The following is a 20,269-nucleotide window of genomic DNA, read 5'->3' on the forward strand; positions in this document are numbered from 1 at the left end:
GAACGTTTCGGATGTTAACTCCATATGATTAGAGCTCAAATACCTCAGCTGCTACAGGTGCTGCCTTTGATTGGTCTATTTCCAAGCTGCATAAAGCTGCATAAAGATGTGTAGACTAGGGATAAGCAAGAACAGTTTTGGAAGTTGGGAAACTGTACTGCTTCATGTCCAAGGAGGAGGCCACAGCAGAGAGGGTTAATTTACCTGGATGATGTTGTCTTGCCATGACGCTCCACCCTGTACTCTATCCTCCCGATACTTCCTCCATGAAACTTCAGTGCAGAAGCAGGAAGTGCCAGAAGCATGGAGCGCAGCGTGGAACGCCATGGCAATAGGATGTCATCCAGGTAAACTAATCCTCTCCGACGCGTCCTCCTTCTCGGACACAAGCAGTTCTCCCAAAACTGTACTCACTTATCCTTAATGTGGACTTTATATCTTTAACTAGTCAGCGCTTTCTACCCATACAACTAATGTACATACTGTGCGGGAGACGCCCCAAAGGATGTGTAAAATGAGTAAAAAGTTTAATAGGCAAGAAAAACTTACCCCCAAGGCAAGGACTGATCTAAGATATAACACATCCTTTGGGGCACCTCCCTCCCAGTAGTACACCTCCAGGCCCCTTATGGGGGCGCTTTTTAGTTAGGGTAATAATTTATATTTACATTTTCCCATCTACTATCTCTTTTTTTGAAGTGTGACCAAACCATACCGAAACAAGTCAACCCTCTCTTCATGGTTGGTGATACCATCTTCATTCGAAAATATGTGGTTGCCGTTTTGCAACCCGGTTATGTGAGTACCTTATTCGTTTTCTTTTTTCTGGGTTACTTTACATACTACACAATATGGGGCTCCCAGTTCTCTACTGTTTGTTTTTAATCTTCCACTGGAAGAACAGCAAGTACTCTAGACCCCCAACAACTAGTGTACTTGCCTGCTCTTCAGTTTTTAAGTAGTCATTTACACTATTCTCGGGCAACTTAAAGGACACACGAGGTGACAAGTGACATGATGAGATAGACATGTGTATGTACAGTGCCTTGCACACACATAACTAGGCTGTGTTCCTTTTTTTCTTTCTCTGCCTGAAAAAGTTAAACATCAAGTATGAAAGGGACAGTTTCTGCCCGGGTCGGGACTGGGTCGGACTGGGTCAGACTGTAGCATAACCCTCATTGATAAGTAATTACAGCCATAAAACACTTTCCTGTCAGTAAATGGCTTCTGAGAGCAGGAAAGCGGTAAAAAGGGTCAATAAGTCATAGATTTTAGCTGTGGCATACTTAAATGAAGGTGTCATTGAGCAGAGACAATGAAAGAGTTAAAACTTAAAAACTACATTTAAGTATGAAATGGAACTGTGGGATGCCTAAAAAGTCATTTTTAAGAAAAGGAGGATAGATACAATTGTTTTTCTCATCCGTTTATTTTCACCTCGTATGTCCTTTAAGCTGTCCGAATAACCAACCACTATTTAATAATCTATGGTAAACTCAACGTAATACCCTTTGAATTGAGCAGTCTGATTCCCTGCTACAATATAGATCTGCGTGTTACGGCATCTGGGTCTTGATGTTAGCTGCGTGCCCGTCCCCCATGAGACCACGCCAAGCCATTTAATATCTTCATAGTTAACGCCATATACTGCCTGTCCTGAGTGTGCATTATGAATGCAGCACATGCCGTTGGAAGGCATAAAGGGGGAAACACACCCTAGAGACCCGGAGCAATCATTTCCCATTTTTAAGTGAAAAATGCTGGTTCTTCAGCTGGAAGCGTTAAACATATTTTACTGCAGGCCATTCCAGAAGAGAAGTCATTAATGATTAATGTTTATTCCCAGAAGTTTTATGTCAACAGGGAAATGGCAGAGCCTGTGCATACGGCTTCTCTCTGAAATAATGTTTAGCTTTAAAGGCATGGGGCCTTTATTATATATTTGGAGAGGAGCAGATGGTCTGTTTTCCACATTTAACTCCCATTGACGGCAATAGAAATAAAGAAGAAAGGAAAGTGCCCTATCAGCTTTTTCTGCATGTACAAAATAAGGGCTATAATCTCTAGAGCCAGATTGCCAGCGCTTGGATATCTAGGATGTCGGCAAGAGCCTGAGTCACCTTGATTAACTCCGATATCAGCACTGAAGATCCCGAGCCGGAGGAGAGCAGGGCAGAGGCAATGCATTCGCAGTAATGAAGGGCTAGGGATGTCAAGCCATAATCCAGCAGCCGAGTGGCATACAGGAATTTATACACCTGCAAGATGAAAGACAACAGCAATAAGTACTATCATTTGGGTAAAGCACTTTACTTGCACTCAGCTGTCTTGAAATGCACTGATTCAATAAGACAATTCTATAGAAACCGCAAGGATGAGGAGTGAATGGCAGGGAGCTATTACAGCATCCAATCAGAATTCGTTATTTGAAAATCTTACTCCTGGAAAAATTACAAGTTGGAAAATGTCATTAGCCTGTGCAGAACCTCACAGATAATATCAGAACAGCATCACTGCTGGCTGAATTCAGGTACTGCATCATATAAATGGTAATTGCATTACGCTTGTTACTGGAACAGGAAAGGCAACAGATATGAATCTCCCTTTAGGAACTGTAGGAATGGTGTGAAGGTTAAAGTAGATCTCTAGGCTTTATATATAAAAATTACACATTAGAAAATATTATGCTCACTTCTCTCAATTGCACCGAAAAAAACGGTTTACAAATAAGACAAAAGACTGAAGACCCAGAACTCAGGATAAGCATTACAAAAGGTAATTTGTTGAAGTGTATGGCTTTATGGCCAATTTCTGTTTCCACGTGTATGGTCAGGACGGTTTGAAAAAAAAAACAAAAAGCAAATAAACATTGCCTCTGTCACATAATACTGCTAGGAACTCTCCCTGTTCTGAGCATAGTGCGGACATCACACACAAAATATCAGCTCCCATGCAAGCAAACACAGGCACAGAGGACATTAGCTACAGGTCAACATATTTCAAGATGCAGATAAATGTGAAGTGCAACTTTGACAAAGGTTTGCTGTAAGACTAGTTCCCATTCCCAATGCTCCTCTTCAGTAATCCAAATGTGTCTTCTCCCTAAGTGCCACTGTGAAAGTTATGCAAGTATCCCCACTGTCCACCTCCTATTTCTTTGGCCATTACTTTCTTCACCTACTGTCACTGGCTCTATAAGACAGGGAAGAGTATGAAAGTCATATCAGTCAAGGCCACTTGACACTTGGCCAATGCAGGGTCAAGTTGCAGATTGCATAATGAACACAGAGCAGTTTGTAAATGGAATTTGATTTTGTGGCTGACAATCCAGCTTTAATACAGTGCCACAGAAGAAGCTGGCATTATAGAAACCAATAATAAAATAACACATGTCTCACAGTGCCTGAGCTAAGCCTATATTCACCTGGAGAGGCCTAGGTGGCAATCATACAATTGATTAAGGACGGGGGATTGTAGAGGCATAGCAGCAGTATACAGTGGGATGCGAAAGTTTGGGCAACCTTGTTAATCATCATGATTTTCCTGTATAAATCATTGGTTGTTACAATAAAAAATGTCAGTTAAATATATCATATAGGAGACACACACAGTGATATTTGAGAATTGAAATTAAGTTTATTGAATTTACAGAAAGTGTGCAATAATTGTTTAAATAAAATTAGGTAGGTGCATAAATTTGGGCACATCATTTTATTGATTTCAAAACCTTTAGAACTCATTATTGAAACTCAAATTGACTTGGTAAGCTCAGTGACTCCTGACCTACATACACATGTGAATCCAATTATAAGAAAGAGTATTTAAGGGGGTCAATTGTAAGTTTTCCTCCTGTTTTAATTTTCTCTGAAGAGTAGCAACATGGGGATCTCAAAACAACTCTCAAATGACCTAAAGACCAAGATTGTTCACCATCATGGTTTAGGGGAAGGATACAGAAAGCTGTCTCAGAGATTTCAGCTGTCTGTTTCCACAGTTAGGAACATATTGATGAAATGGAAGACCACAGGCTCAGTTCAAGTTAAGGTTTAAAGGATACCACAGCCCAAAGGCTGTGGTAAAATCAAAGTTGCAATGTGGAGGGAAAGAAAGATACATACTTACCGCTTCCCTCGTTCCCTGCCGATGGGTCCCGCTCATCTGTTACAGCTCCCGGTACCGACCCGACTCTCCTGACCCTTCACCCGGACATACTGTGCTGCGCATGCGCAGTATGTCACTATACTCTTCGCTTCTGCCGTCGCATCGTGACGGCAGAAGTACGGACACTCCCCCGCCTCCTCCTCTCCCAGCGTGTGCGCTCCAATCTAAAGCTAGCGTGACATGCTAGCTGGAGTTCGCACTGGGACAATCGATGTGGAGAGAGCGGAGGGGGAATAAGTTAAAAAAAACCACACTGCCGGCTGGAGGGAGGGAGCGAGTGAGGGAGGGAGCGAGTAAGTGGGCGGGCGAGTGGGCGGGCAGGCAGCGAGTGGGCGGCGAGCAGGCAGCGGCAGTACAGCCCAAGCATTCTGTACATAGATGCAATGACATCTATGGTACAGCAAGAAAATTATCCCCACATTTATCTCTGCATATGTGCATGTATATACATGTGTGTATATACATGTATATACATGCACATATGCAGAGATAAATGTGGGGATAATTTTCTTGCTGTACCATAGATGTCATTGCATCTATGTACAGAATGCTTGGGCTGTACTGCCGCTGCCTGCTCGCCGCCCACTCGCTGCCTGCCCGCCCACTCGCCCGCCCACTCACTCGCTCCCTCCAGCCGGCAGTGTGGGTTTTTTTAACTTATTCCCCCCTCCGCTCTCTCCACATCGATTGTCCCAGTGCGAACTCCAGCTAGCATGTCACGCTAGCTTTAGATTGGAGCGCACACGCTGGGAGAGGAGGAGGCGGGGGAGTGTCCGTACTTCTGCCGTCACGATGCGACGGCAGAAGCGAAGAGTATAGTGACATACTGCGCATGCGCAGCACAGTATGTCCGGGTGAAGGGTCAGGAGAGTCGGGTCGGTACCGGGAGCTGTAACAGATGAGCGGGACCCATCGGCAGGGAACGAGGGAAGCGGTAAGTATGTATCTTTCTTTCCCTCCACATTGCAACTTTGATTTTACCACAGCCTTTGGGCTGTGGTATCCTTTAAAGTGGCAGACCAAGAAAAATCTTGGATAAACAGAAGCGACGAATGGTGAGAACAGTCAACCCACAGACCAGCACCAAAGACCTACAACACCATCTTGCTGCAGATGGAGTCACTGTGCATCGTTCAACCATTTGGCACACTTTACACAAGGAGATGCTGTATGTGAGAGTGATGCAGAGGAAGCCTATTCTCTGCCCAAAGCACAAACAGAGCCGCTTGAGGTATGATAAAGCACATTTGGACAAGCCAACTTCATTTTGGAATAAGGTGCTGTGGACTGATAAAACTAAAATTGAATTATTTGGGCATAACAAGGGGTGTTATGCATAGAGGAAAAACAAAACAGCATTCTAAGAAAAACATCTGCTACCTACAGTTAAATATGGTGGTGGTTCCATCATGCTATGGGGCTGTGTGGCCATTGCAGGGACTGGGAATCTTGTCAAAGTTTAGAAACGCATGGATTCCACTCAGTATCAGCAGATTCTGGAGACCAATGTCCAGGAATCAATGACAAAGCTGAAGCTGTGCCAGGGCTGGATGTTACAACAAGATAACGACCCTAAACAGTGCTCAAAATCCACTAAGGCATTCATGCAGAGGAACAAGTATAACGTTCTGGAATGGTCATCTCAGTCCTCAGACCTGAATATAATTGAAAATCTGTGGTGTGAGTTAATGAGAGCTGTCAATGCTCGGAAGCCATCAAACCTGAATGAACTAGAGATGTTTTGTAAAATGGAATGGTCCAAAATACCTTCAACAAGAATCCAGACTCTCATTGGAACCTAAAGGAAGTGTTTAGAGGCTGTAATTTCTGCAAAAGGAGGATCTACTAAATATTGATTTAATTTATTTTTTGTGGTCCCCAATTTTATGCACCTGCCTAATTTTGTTTAAACAATTATTGCACACTTTCTGTAAATCCAATAAACTTCATTTCTCTCCTCAAATATCACTGTGTGTCTCCTATATGATATATTTATATGTCATTTTTTATCGTAACAACCAACAAACCAAACATTCGCATCCCACTGTATGTGACCGCACAGGTAACACATATCAAAGTCTAGGTCTAAGTAGAAGAAGTGTGTATGAGGGCCCTTTTCCACTACCAGTGTTTTTCGTTCTGATTCAGATTTCAAACTGCAGGGCACATTTGCATTAGGGCGTTCCATTTGTGATATTATTTTCTCCCATGTACAATTGCTGTCTTGCTGCATTTTCTGTGTGATTGAGTGCCTATGCTTTGTATTAGAGTACAGGAAAATCACATAGGAATCGCACCACTTTGCGTTCTTTAGCGTGATTCCGCAATTGCAAATATTTTCCTTATTGTTTTATTTACGCTGCAAATGCAAAATACACCAGAAGTGTGTTGTATACCCGATGAATCGCAGTGGAGTCGCAGTAATAGAAATTGGATTTCTTAGTGGAAAAGGATCTCTAAAAAGTGTGCTAAAGGCAACGTTTCTTTGTACCCATAACAATCAATCACATTTTATTTCAGATCTGGGCTGTATGAATGACAGATGGAAACTGTGTCTGCCTTTCCCTTAAAAAAAGTGTCTCCTTTAAAACTTAATTCTTTACGAAATCTTTCCCAAAATGTTTTCTTCACTGAGGATTGGCCATGACCGCTGTCAGTTTGTTACCATTGTCCCTGTTTCCTTTGCAGAAAAAAATCCACTGTCTTCGTGTTCTTGTGACACTTAGGGCATGAATTTGACTTCATGGTGTCACAAGGGAAGGAAGCGAGCTGCAGCATCAAAACGCTGACAAAGCGTCTATCCATTTTGTACTGTATCAAATATGCTGTAAGCTTTTCTACTGCAGAAGTAAGATAAAATATTTGGATGCAGTTTTAGGTTTTAAGTTTAAAATAGCTTCTATACAATACTATTGTGTCACAAGCAGGAGTTACTGTGCTTCTTCCCAGAGAGTCACACCCTCTCCTCCAGAGAACCAACCAGATACAGAATGAAGATAAAACTGAGCACATACTTAGGCGATACTACCACTAGCAAACTAACACAAGATACACTAAAATACAGTTGATTTTCTACTGATGATCTCTCAGTAATGGCAACATGTAAATAGTGATATCATCCAAGCAAGTACAAAACTTGCAGTTTAGTGATCTTTACTCCCACCGTAACCACCTTAAATCATACCTGAAGTGACATGAGATAAACATAGGTTCCTAAAATACTAGCCCTAGTAATACAATCTCTGAAGTTCCTTCCTGTTTTCCAGCACAGCAAGAGTTGAAAAAAACTTGAGTTGTTATCTATGCAAAATAACTTGACAGACTGTCAAATCAGACTCAGTTTTCTGAAAAGTAAACAGAGGTTAAAACAGTTGAAAAACTTTGAAAAAAGGCTTCTAATAGGGTTTTATTGCAGAAAATTTCAAAAGGCCAATACTTCTCTTTCACCTTAACAAGAGAGAGTGTGGATTCTAAACAGCAACTGTGACAGTCTAAAGCAATCTTAAAAATTATGGTAAGCCACTGAACTAAAAGTAAAATTACGAGATTTCCATGTTAGGCCTCTTTCCCACCAAGACGTTGCGTTTTAGGGGATGTTATGGTCGCATAACGTGCCCCTAACGCAACGTATAGTGGTGTTGAAATTGGAAGTCAGATTGAGCTGAGTTATGCAGCTCTCAAAGCAGCCGCTCCAGGTTAGTGATAGGAAGTCCGGATCTTTTTAAGGATTCGGATCATTTGAATCGGATCATTGAAAAGATCCGGATCTTTGAACCGAATCATTTGAATCATTTTACTAGGGAAGCAGACTGGGGGTGAAATGACTAGCAGGACACGACTTTCCCTGCACTGTACATTCTGTATGTTCCTGTTTCTTCCAGACAGACATCCACTGTGAACCAAATCTTTCTTTGTTGTGATCCGAATGATCCGACTCACAAAAAAGATTCGGATCAAATGAACGATTCGTTCATGATCCGGACAACACTACAGTCCCACCATGAGTCACCACAGTGCAGTGAATATTAATTAGCCATGTGGCTGGCTGCGGAAGAGGAGGAGGGGAGTTCTCCTCCTCCAACATTACTGAGCATGTGCAAACAGTCTAACGTGGCTTAGCCCAGTATAAGTACAGCATGCAGCACTTTGTATAAACGTGCTGCGTTGCTATGTAACGCAACGTGTGCACTGTGAACAGCACATTGATTTTACAGTGCTGTGAGTTAGGCTGCGTTACTGGCTGCTGTAACATGGGACTTTAACGTCCTACTGTGAAACCAGCCTAACTAAAGTTCTATTTATTATTCCTACCATACATAGAATTAATGATCTCATACGTTTATTTTTACTTCAGGTTCCTTTTAAAATAGCATCTAAGAAATCAATTTAAGGAAGAAAATAGTCTTATTGACTTCATAATAAATCTTCAGTTTGAAGGCAACATATGTAGAAATAATATTAACATGCATGAGTCCAATGTCATTGCAAATATTCCAGAGGTGGATGGTGGGGAGCTGGGAAAAAAGGGCGCAGGCAGCTAGTGGACAAAAAGGGCGCCGCCATTCACTCCCATAATAAATAGCGTTTAATGGGCGCCGAGCAGGAAAAAAGGGCGCCGGAGCTAAATAAAGTTTACAAACGGCGCCCGGAGCTAAATAAAGTTTACAAACGGCGCCCGGAGATGTTTAATGATTTATAACTGAGCTTGTGGTGATTTACGTTTATAAAATGCACCCGTGCCGAATAACGTTTATGAAAATACTAAACATATTTATCTTATTTAAATAATTAAAACATTATTTCAAGTTTTATCCCTTACTGTTTGTAAAACATTATTATTCACAAAATAAAGCGATCAGTACGTAACGTAAATTGCAAAATATTTTTTGCATCCACAATTAGTAAAACATTATTATCCACATAATAAAGGGGGGTCTTAGGTTTAGGCACCACCAGGGGGGGTCTTAGGTTTAGGCACCAACAGAGGGGTCTTAGGTTTAGGCACCAACAGGGGGGTCTTAGGTTTAGGCACCACCAGGGGGGTCTTAGGTTTAGGCACCAACAGGGGGGTCTTAGGTTTAGGCACCAACAGCGGGGTCTAGGGGTTAGGGGTAGGTACAGGGAGGGTTACTTAGGCACCAACAGGGGGGTCTTAGGTTTAGGCACCAACAGGGGGGTCTTAGGTTTAGGCACCAACAGGGGGGTCTTAGGTTTAGGCACCACCAGGGGGGTCTTAGGTTTAGGCACCAACAGGGGGGGTCTTAGGTTTAGGCACCAACAGCGGGGTCTAGGGGTTAGGGGTAGGTACAGGGAGGGTTACTTAGGCACCAACAGGGGGGTCTTAGGTTTAGGCACCAACAGGGGGGTCTTAGGTTTAGGCACCAACAGGGGGGTCTTAGGTTTAGGCACCAACAGGAGGGTCTTAGGTTTAGGCACCACAAGGGGGGTCTTAGGTTTAGGCACCAACAGGGGGTCTTAGGTTTAGGCACCAACAGGGGGGTCTTAGGTTTAGGCACCAACAGGGGGGTCTAGGGGTTAGGGATAGGTATAGGGAGGGTTCTGTGTAAGAGTAGGCTTAGGTATAGTTTTAGTAAAATTTTAGTAATAATTACTAATTTTTTACAACACTTATTACGAACGTAGTTATATTTATATCATCGTTATAAAGAATATTTTCAGATTTTATTATAAGAACAAACCATAAATGAAGGTTATTCACAATAATATACAATTATAACAATTAAACATATATTATTGTTTTTTTAATAAACGTAATTATAAGTTTAACTTTTGAAACAGGGAAGATTAACGTTTTCACAATTTCCGATTTCATAAACATTATTTAATGATTTATAATTTTGTTAAACATTATTTGTAAACAAAATATAGCACACTATTTTTATAAACCCTATTAATGATTAATTATTATTTAGAGTTTACACCCCGCGCCCTTTTTGTCCGGGCGCCCTTTTTGTACGTACGCGGATGGTGGATCTCTAAAAGTAGCAACAATCCAAAACTCTCCATTTGAACTTTTATAAGTGCCTGAGTGTCTGTTGCCAGTCACTGCTGGCTCCTGTCCCATTTCTCTGTATCATGACTGAACCCTGTGGGTTCTTCTAGCACCTAGCAGAAATCAGCACTAGCTTCTGTATCCTGTCTAACCAACCGATTCCCCCGCAAACAGCAATCACTGTTTATGACAGTCTTGATCCCACTTCATGTTTACTGATCTCCTTTGGTTACTCTGCAATCTGGCTTCACCATCACTGATCATAACACCTTCTTGACCTATTTAGCTCTATGATGACTACAGTTGGTAAATGCGATGCTAATCGATCTAAGCTGATGTAAGAACAATGTAAGGAGTTTATTATTGTTTACAATTAATAAGCAGTATTTACACCCATTTCTTAAAAAGTAAAATAATTTGATTGGACCATTAATAGGGTAGGAAACAAACATCGTCCTGTGTGCACTAGGCCTTACATGCCAAATATTTTAAATTCTACTTAACCAGTCCTGTGTTTCAGATAACCCAGCAAAGCTTCACATCCAGCATAACAAACTCCTAGTTTTCTATTCTCTGCCTTGTCAGTGACACAGACTGGGGACAGTCTCTTTCTCAGACTGTTTACTGGAGACAGTGAGGACCGGCAAAATAGTGATGAAGGAATCATTCTGCGTTTCTGCTGTATTCAAGCATTAATGCTAATATTGCCTTTCAGCATCCGCACAGTGTTAAGAGAGACAGGACAATGCAGCAGAGCCTCACTGCCACTGGCTCGGAATCCTGGCTGGCCTCCCGCTATCAGTGTGAATGTTGGCAGATGATTGTATGAAGATGTTATAAAAACACAATCAGGTACTTGTAATTCCTCTATTTAAAATGGCATTCAATTATTCTTTAAAGGATAAAACTGGCATTGAATCAGACAGGGATCTATTACCTCAACATGCCTGGTATATCAGAATTTGATCAGTTAATTGATCAAAATGGTGATCAGGAATGCAGGCTAAATCTTGTCGAGTGTGTGTGTAAGTATTATCAATTCTTGATTAGATTTCTGCCGAAAGAAATCCTATATAGACTGAGTGGAAAATATGTCAGGATCATTGACTACTGCCCCATCAAATTTCTGCTGGGGGGGGTCTAATGATAGGTAGTTATGCCCCTGGGTGCGAGTACATTCAAAGCCTGCCAAGGAGTACAGAAGGTGTATACGTTTAGCAGAGGACAGTGGTAGAACGAAGGCACAGAGCGCGGCCTGGGAAGGCTCTACAAGATCCAATGCCTTTCTGCTACATGGTTTCTGGCCTGATTTTACTTGAACACTGCTTTAAGCTTTGGTAAGTTATTTGTTGTCTTTGATCCCCTGATGACGCAAGTTTGCGAAACCGGTCGGGAAGGAGACGGGCTGCATCTATAGACCTTTTTCCATTGTCTGGTTAACTCACATGCGCATCTTGATACCGGGGTTCCCTATGCATGGGCCCCATATGTAAGTGTTTATTTTTAGTCTATTTATCCTATTTAAGAAAAACAAAAGTTTGCTTTCCTAAAACAGAAAGAATTTGCGATAATTCAGGTTGGAGTGAGCTTGAGATGTCTCCCAGAGCAACACTGCTGAATATATGCAAATTAACCATTGTACCCTTAGAAGCTAAACACACCTCCAGAACCGCTGGAATGCAATGATGTGTCAGCTTGTTCATTTGTACAGAGCCATAATAATCCAACATGCATACAGACTGTTTCGGATTGTTTGCTCCTCATCTGTGCATGGCATGGATTAATTTGGCTCTATAGAGTAGGGCTTGTAAATACGAGAGGCACAGACTAACCAGCAAGCTCATGGTGACCCAGAACTCATTGGGGTGTGTAAGGGACTACAATGGTCCTAAAAGCCCCCTTACTAAGATGTTAAGAAAAACAAAAGTTTGCTTTCCTAAAACAGAAAGAATTTGCGATAATTCAGTTTGAAGTGAGCTTGAGATGTCTCCCAGAGCAACACTGCTGAATATATGCAAATTATGGCTCTGTACAAATTAACAAGCTGACACATCATTGCATTCCAGCGGATCTGGAGGTGTGGTTAGCTTCTAAGGGTACAATGGTTAATTTGCATATATTCAGCAGTGTTGCTCTGGGAGACATCTCAAGCTCATTCCAACCTGAATTACCGCAAATTCTTTCTTCTTTTATCTTAGTAAGGGGGCTTTTAGGACCATTGTAGTCCCTTACACACTCCAATGAGTTCTGGGTCACCATGAGCTTGCTGGTTAGTCTGTACCTATCCTATTTAATTTAGTGATTGTCATATCACTGTTTTAGAGAATAAAGCAGTCTGCACTTAGCACTGCTTTTGTTGTCTTTCATACATTGCTTGTTATCACCTGTGCAATTTCCTGGGAGTAATGCCTTGATGTTCCTTTGATGATTACCACCAGAGCTGGGACAAAGTCCTCCAGCACCTAAGGCTAAGACACCAATGAGCGCCCCTTCATCCCTCCCACCCCAGCCGACACACTGATTGCTATTAGACTAAGAGGCGCCACACGGCCTCCAATCCCCCCCAACACCTTAATCTCTTGTTATGTGGCTTGCAGTCACTGCCATGTATCCCCTTTTCTTATTTTTCTCTACTTCAAACACAAGAGGGGAATGATAGCTGAGTGAGTAGTGCACGCCCTCCTACACTGCGCCCTGAGGCTGGAGCCTCTCTTGCCTCTGCCTGGCCCTGATTACCACAGTCATGGGAAGTGTCTTGAGCCTATATGCAACTTTATAATGTGGGTTGTTAGTATCTGGTAATCCTCATTTCCTATATTGGTGACGGTGAACATGTCTGAGACCGCTTTAGACACTGTTTGGTGATTTGACGTCATTCTTAATCCTTTTTATGATTGTGGAGACCTGCGCTTTTTTATCATTGAACTTTGGACACTGTTCTCTCACAGCAGCGGTCATTTTTAATTACCTGTTGGCGCTGATTGTTATTTTACATCAAGTTATTGGTTATTGGTTTGAAGTTAGAGCAAACCTGAAGCAAAAATAAACTAATGTGATAATGAATTGTATTTGTAGTACAGCTAAGAAACAGAGAACATTAGGAGCAAAGAAAAAATTCTCATGTGGTTTTCCAGTACAGGAAAGGTTAAAAAAAAAAAAACTTCAGTTGTTTTCTATGCAAAATAGCTTCTCTGAGCTCTTTGACCCAACTTGGGTCGAATACAGTGCTGTTTACTAAAGCACTTAAACAGCCAAGAAACAGTGAAAGACGGCTTGAGATAAGGTTTTACTGCAGGAACATTAAATGCGTCATTATTTCTGCATTGTTTTATAGATTAAAAAGAAAAGTGTGGTTTCTAAAATATGCAACTATGCAAATATGACATAATGATGCAATATTATTAAAAAAAAATAACAAAAGAAAAATATGACTCTTTTCTTTGCTACTAATGTTCTATTCGTTATCCGTACCACACATACAATTCATTATATCATATTTTTTTTAACTTCAGGTTTGTTTTAAAGTCTGGTATATACCCCAATAAAGAAAATGCCACGTCCTGTTTTCAGCGTAGCACGGATGCAGAGGCATCAAAAGGATTGTGTTTGTCAAATACAACAAGTTTATTTACATACTCCGGGGGGACAACGCAACGCGTTTCGCAGGTTTGATCCTGCTTCATCAGATAATAACAACGGAGCAATAACATATGTGGTCAGTAGAAGAGCCAGGCACCTCTGTCATCCTGTTTTTGGTATACATGTGTTTGGTGTTTGGTGTTTTTACTATTAAGATACTTTATTGTACAGTATAAGAAGTGTACACATGCCTTCCCATCTGCCTGCAGTTTGCATACTGCGTGCTTTTTTGTTATTTAGACTTCTGCTTTAATTACAGGAAGTATTTTAAACACAGTTACCTTTGATACCGTGCTGCAGAGAAGCATGCTGTCAGACAAATGTACTGGGTGGTTATATGCCAGAAATAGAGCATGCTGAGCCCTAACTGTGATGTTCTCACATTCAGGAGAGATGTGTGTCTGAGCAGTAAGCTCTGTGATCCAGGAAAAGTGCCTATTCATTTGGACGTGGGCGGACCGCACAGCTCACATTCCTAACAGAGTGAAACTTTTTAGCACTGTGTTCTCTTTGCCTGTCAGACTCTGTAGAAAGAGCCCATCTGGTATCACACTTAGTCATGTAAATACACAGAGGGAAACACTGATTATTATACAGTAGGCAACTTAAATGAGACAGAGCGCTCTGACAAGGTAAAAATGCAGCAACATATACCTATCCCAGGCTCTATGAGATAACACACAGGTTTACACTGATCTGGCTTGAAGGTCACAGCAGGAACAGCTACCTGGAAAGCAGGAATGCAGTGCTTGGATTTTCCCAATCTTTGGCAGTATTCCAGGATCTCGGTGCGCTGGATGTGCGCCGTGCTGGCAAACTTCTTAAACGTCTGGCTGAAAGATAGCAAGGCAAGATAGTCATCACCTGCCAGCAGAGAAGGGGAGAAGATGGAGGTTGAAGAGGATGAAATGGACACAAAGAACACAGAAAGAAAATAAATAAGAACTTTTAGAAGCAGGAAGGATACACATTGAAAGAAAACCCTTTCTGTAATCCTTTTGCTTGGAAGAAAAAAAAATTGCAGAAAGATACTGACCTCCAGTGGTAGAAAATAAGCATTACGCTAAATATTCTTTTTTTTACCCCTTGCTCCTATTATTGTTATTATTGACTCATATAGTACAAACATATTCCATGGTGCTGTACAAATAAATGTTTCACAAACAGCAATATAGTACAAAACACCGTTGTATAGCACATCTTGTGCACAGTACACATAAGTGGATCAATTAATACAGCAATACCAAGATCCAGTACGAGAGAGGACTATATCCATACAAGCTTACAGTCTAAGGGGAAAAGGTTTACCCACAGAAAGTTTTAGGGCCGGTTCACACAGACGTCCGCATGGTGGTAAATGATGGCCTGCGGCACTAGTGAAGTGCTGTCCATTCAAGTGAATGGAAAGCTGCTGGCACGACCATTTACTGCCATTCGCACACATGCCACATTTGATCCCGTTGTTTTGTTTCATCCTTGAGGCTACATGTGCGGGATCGGCTAACCGTGGCACCTCCATGTCCCCCTGCAGAGGTCAAAGTGCAATGCATCTCCCGAACACCACAGAGCTGTTGACCAGCCCTAAAACGGGATGAAACACAGATTCTAAAATCATGAAAAATACAGTTTACATTGATTAAAATGGATATAAATCATTCCCCTGCCAATAAATAATAATTGCACATTCAGGAGCATGAATCTGTTTGAACCTGCAGTACGTTAGTGACTTATGCTGAGCAGGAGGATTAAGTAGATTTTTCTGCAATTGCAATGCGATTGTGATTTTAGTATAATTGCAATTTAGATGCGATTTTGGAGCTCAAGATGTATGGTCGCCCAAGATGAAAGATAAAGAAAAGTACTTATCATGCTGCCAGGTGTCTGACACAGGAAAAAGTGTTACAGATGCAGTTTATTTATTGTGAGGGTGCCAAGTAATATATTTCTTAAATCATCATATGTAGAGTTTAATGCTGCTTTAATTCATTTTGGATGGCATGGCTATGGCCCCTTAAGGACCAGAGCCTTTTTTCATTATGCTGTTTGGTGATCACTGTGATTGGCTCACAGTGATCACCTGGTAAGAAGCCAATGACACTGGCTCCTTACCCATAGTAGGAAGCTTTCATGTGATAGCCGAGTCTGTGGCAGCAGCAAGATCGACTTGGGAGAGAGGAAAGCCGCGGCATAGTATTTAAGCCTTATGAGGCTTAAAGAGACGGATATGTGGCATAGATTCTCACTTCTGCGGCCCCAGACTGGTTAATAAGAGAATATGAAACAGGAAATTGCTTACAAAACAGTGTTTCCTGCCTTCAAGATTCACAAGCAGTGCATGTTTTGCAGACAAACCTCACATCTGCACAGGTGTGGTAATTAGTGTCTCAGCTATGTGAATTATGTACTTGTTTGGATAGCCACAAAACATACAGGTACTTAATTGACAACATATTTGGAAAGCACTGATTTAAGCAGTCAAAATACTTCCCCCCATGTATTAATCCACATCCCTGACTGAAATATCAATACATTTTGATAACCTCAGGTCCACAAGCACACTGTTTTAGAGGCCTGTTTACACTTATGCAAATTCACAGCGTTTCCCCGCATGCAAATTCGGACGCGGGCGGGGAGCGATTCAGATGGGATGCTACGTGACTGAAAAGTTGCACACAAGGCAACAAGGAACAGATGACCAGAAACACAGGCTACAGATGATAATGTTCTAGCAGTTCTGTGATGGCAGAAGCAGGCTTTAAATGTGCTGTTGAGTGTTGGTCACGTGACCGCTCAGAATGTTCTCAGGGTTCCACCCGCAGGTGAGCTGAAGTACTGCACAGTTCCAAACAAGGGGCATCTACTGGGGGATAGTGGAAGTCCATACAAAAGATCACAAGTGCTGCCACAAGCAGGAGACCTGAAGGCCCAGTTCCTGACAGCGAGAGATAACAGACAGCCAAAAATATATTTAATTGTAAATATACAGTATATAGATGCAACATGTATTTTTATTAACCTTCTGCCCTGCTACCCTCTTTAGTTCTCTCTCTATTCTTGGCTGCTCACTCAGAACTGCCCATTTTCTCCACTAGCCATAGTGTACACTCTATAATGAAATAAGGCAGTGTAAAAACGGACACAGTGGTCCAGGAAGTAATTGCAGATTGCACCTAGGCAATGCCTGAATGTTTGGAAACACAAATATCAGCTAAGCAATAGAGAGAGTCTGCTATAAAAGCCACTTTCCAAAACAGTTGTGAGGCTGTGAAAATCTCAATAAAACAGAACATGATGATTTGAAAATTATGGAAACTCTTTCCTTATGGGAACATAACATAGCAAATGTTAAAACTAAGAAATGTAGCTGTATTTGGTAAAATATATGCTTATTTTAAACTTAAAGCCAGCAACAGGTTTAACAGTCCCTTCCCTGATATGCCAGCTACCCATGGCATTTGTATTAACGTTACCCCACATTTGCACAGATAGCAAGCAAAATGGTCCATAAGTTCACTAACCCAGAGGACACACAGTGCCCATATTTTTTAAACCACTTCCCTACCATGGTAATTTTCACAGTTCAGCTCAGCTTTGATTACTTTGGCGATAACGTTATAATTATCACAACTAAATGATCTATATACTGTTTTATTCAGGACAAATTAGGCTTTTTGTGGCTGATATTTGTTTTTATTAATTACCTTATTTTCTATGTATTTTAAAAGGAAAATAAGGAAAAAAGTGATTAAATACACAATTTATCCAATTTCATACATTATAGCTTTAAAGTAAATAGCTTCTATTGTGTAACGATTGGTGTAGCAAACAGAAGTCTGGTTATTGTGTGATCTGCAGTATCACCAATAAATCAGACACTATACCTGATTATATGGTGATCTGCAGAATCACCAATAATGCAAGTATAGCTAACAAGGTAATGCAAGTGTACAGTGCTTGGTGCAACAGTAATACTGATTAGTTTGGCAGAACCTCACCAGAGGAGCTGTTGGGTACTATCGGTAAGTAACCTCACCAGTGACAAGGGCTCACTGGTGAGTAGAGTGGTCAGACAAATCGGTTCGGCAACAGACAGGAGGATACAGTACAAAATCGGCAGGCAGAAGGATAGAGGTATTTCAGGCAGAGTCAGCAACAGGATCAGATGGGCAAAGGTACAGAATCGGAGAGTGTAAGAGTAGTCAGAAGAGAGCCAGAGTCATGCACAGATAATCAAGCAATAATAACAATAGTAATAATAATTCCTAGTCTTGTGTGAAATCCCTGGTTTCCTCCCAGATCAAAGCACACTGGAACTATCTAAGGTCTGAGTGCTCACACGAAGCATTTGCAACAGCAGACAGTTTGCAAGTGATTCCCGGAGGCTTAAGAAGCGGAGGAGACCCCTCGGCCACTCCCACGCCCATCAGCCAATCCGAGCTGCCGAGAGTCTCCCCTGACATCAGCCGACCGGCCGGTCAGCTGACGCGCCTCCTCCCCGCATAAAGGTCCTGTCTGTGCGCGTGCGCGACAAAGCCACTCTATGAGCCACTGACAATCCCCTCGGCGTGCTAGAAGCTGGGGGGACAGGCAAAACGCCCGACAGGGAAACCGAAGCAGCTGCGGGGGCATCCTGACTGCCCGCAGCTGCATCTCCACAGAACGTTACATATTGTACATTAAACCCACACATTTCATTTTTCTAGCTCTCCTGTTTATTTAAACAGATCATTTGTTTTAATATGTATTAGTAACACATTGTATATACCCTACTCTCTTGTTACATCTGTCTTCACCTGGAATGTTTGTTTTACACTTCTTTACACATTAACCCTGCCATTGAATTGCCTAGGAGGAAGAGAGGGGTATGCTGTCAGTTCTTTACAACTGTTTAGCATTGTTATCAGCTAAGCGATAAATAAACAATGTTATCTAGGATTTTATAGGGAGGGGAGTGCAGAGACTTATTTTTACATCATGGGGCAGGAAGTGGTTAAACAAACAAAAAATAACAGTTTTAATTTGTCAGACTACAGGACTATTTACCACTTCACCTAAGTCCATCTTAAATAAGCTCAGGAACAGAGAAGGTGGCATTGTTTTTGCATCATATTTATATATCTTTTTTTTCTGCATTGTAGTGTATTCATTTGCATTTGTGGTTACAGCAACACACTGTTCACAGGTAGTAGTTTTCAGGGATGGATCTAACATAATACATTTATTTCCACTACAAAATTGTGTCTGTTCTGTTTTTAATATAATGTTGCCTGAACATTAGAGTTGGGCCGAACCTCCGATTTTAGGTTCGCGAACCGGGTTCGCTAACTTTCGCGGAACGTTCGGTTCGCGTTAAAGTTCGCGAACCGCAATAGACTTCAATGGGGATGCGAACTTTGAAAAAAAAAAAAATTATGCTGGCCACAAAAGTGATGGAAAAGATGTTTCAAGGAGTCTAACACCTGGAGGGGGGCATGGCGGAGTGGGATAGATGCCAAAAGTCCCCGGGAAAAATCTGGATTTGACGCAAAGCAGCGTTTTAAGGGCAGAAATCACATTGAATGCTAAATGACAGGCCTAAAGTGCTTTAAAACATCTTGCATGTGTATACATCAATCAGGTAGTGTAATTAAGGTACTGCTTCACACTGACACACCAAACTCACCGTGTAACGCACCGCAAACAGCTGTTTGTGTAGTGACGGCCGTGCTGGACTGGTGCGCACCATGGCGAGAGTGCAGGTTTTGGTGGCTTTACAGCCCATATGGTCGGCCTGGCTGATGTAGCTGAATGACAGAACAGTGACTGTCCAGCTGATCAAATTTGGTCTGACCACAATGAAGCAACGACCTTATTATCTTTTGTGTGCCCCCCGAGACACTCATCTAGGCGCCGGTTATTGCTTCATTGTGATACGCAAGCCCCTTCACCACGGCAAGGTAATGATCACGAAGGGGAATGGGCGCATGTACATGCCTTTTCTTTTGTTGTTGCAGCTGCCCGCAGTGCAGCCAGAAAAATTAGGCAGTCATGTACACGCACCCGAAAAATTATTACAGCGGCCGCTGCTAGCAGCGGCCTAAAAAATTCAGCAATCCGCCTGGAGTCCCGGACCCTGTTGGTGGTGGCGGAGAAGGTAGTGATTCACTAAACAGGTATACAGTGGCGGGTCCACTGAACAGAACAGGTATACAGTGGCGGGTTCACAGAACAGGTATACAGTGGCGGGTCCACTGAACAGAACAGGTATACAGTGGCGGGTTCACAGAACAGGTATACAGTGGCAGGATCACTGAACAGGTATGCACTGGCAGGATCACTGAACAGGTATGCAGTGGCAGGATCACTGAACAGGTATGCACTGGCAGGATCACTGAACAGGTATGCAGTGGCAGGATCACTGAACAGGTATGCACTGGCAGGATCACTGAACAGGTATGCAGTGGCAGGATCACA

At 42.0% G+C, this 20,269-nt stretch overlaps 1 protein-coding gene across 5 annotated transcripts in view; it reads right to left on the reverse strand.

The window, feature by feature from the left end:
- SEC16B (SEC16 homolog B, endoplasmic reticulum export factor) overlaps positions 1-20,269 on the reverse strand; it is a 391,505-nt gene that overhangs the window by 189,768 nt on the left and 181,468 nt on the right. For all 5 annotated transcript variants that reach the window (XM_068239647.1, XM_068239646.1, XM_068239648.1 and 2 more), the window contains exons 16-17: positions 14,544-14,649; positions 2,124-2,261 (exon numbers count right to left, since the gene is read on the reverse strand). In XM_068239647.1, coding sequence (XP_068095748.1) covers positions 2,124-2,261; positions 14,544-14,649 — 244 coding nt within the window. The remainder of the gene's footprint in view (positions 1-2,123; positions 2,262-14,543; positions 14,650-20,269) is intronic.

Source organism: Hyperolius riggenbachi, chromosome 6 (assembly GCF_040937935.1).
Source record: "Hyperolius riggenbachi isolate aHypRig1 chromosome 6, aHypRig1.pri, whole genome shotgun sequence".
NCBI lineage: Eukaryota > Metazoa > Chordata > Amphibia > Anura > Hyperoliidae > Hyperolius > Hyperolius riggenbachi.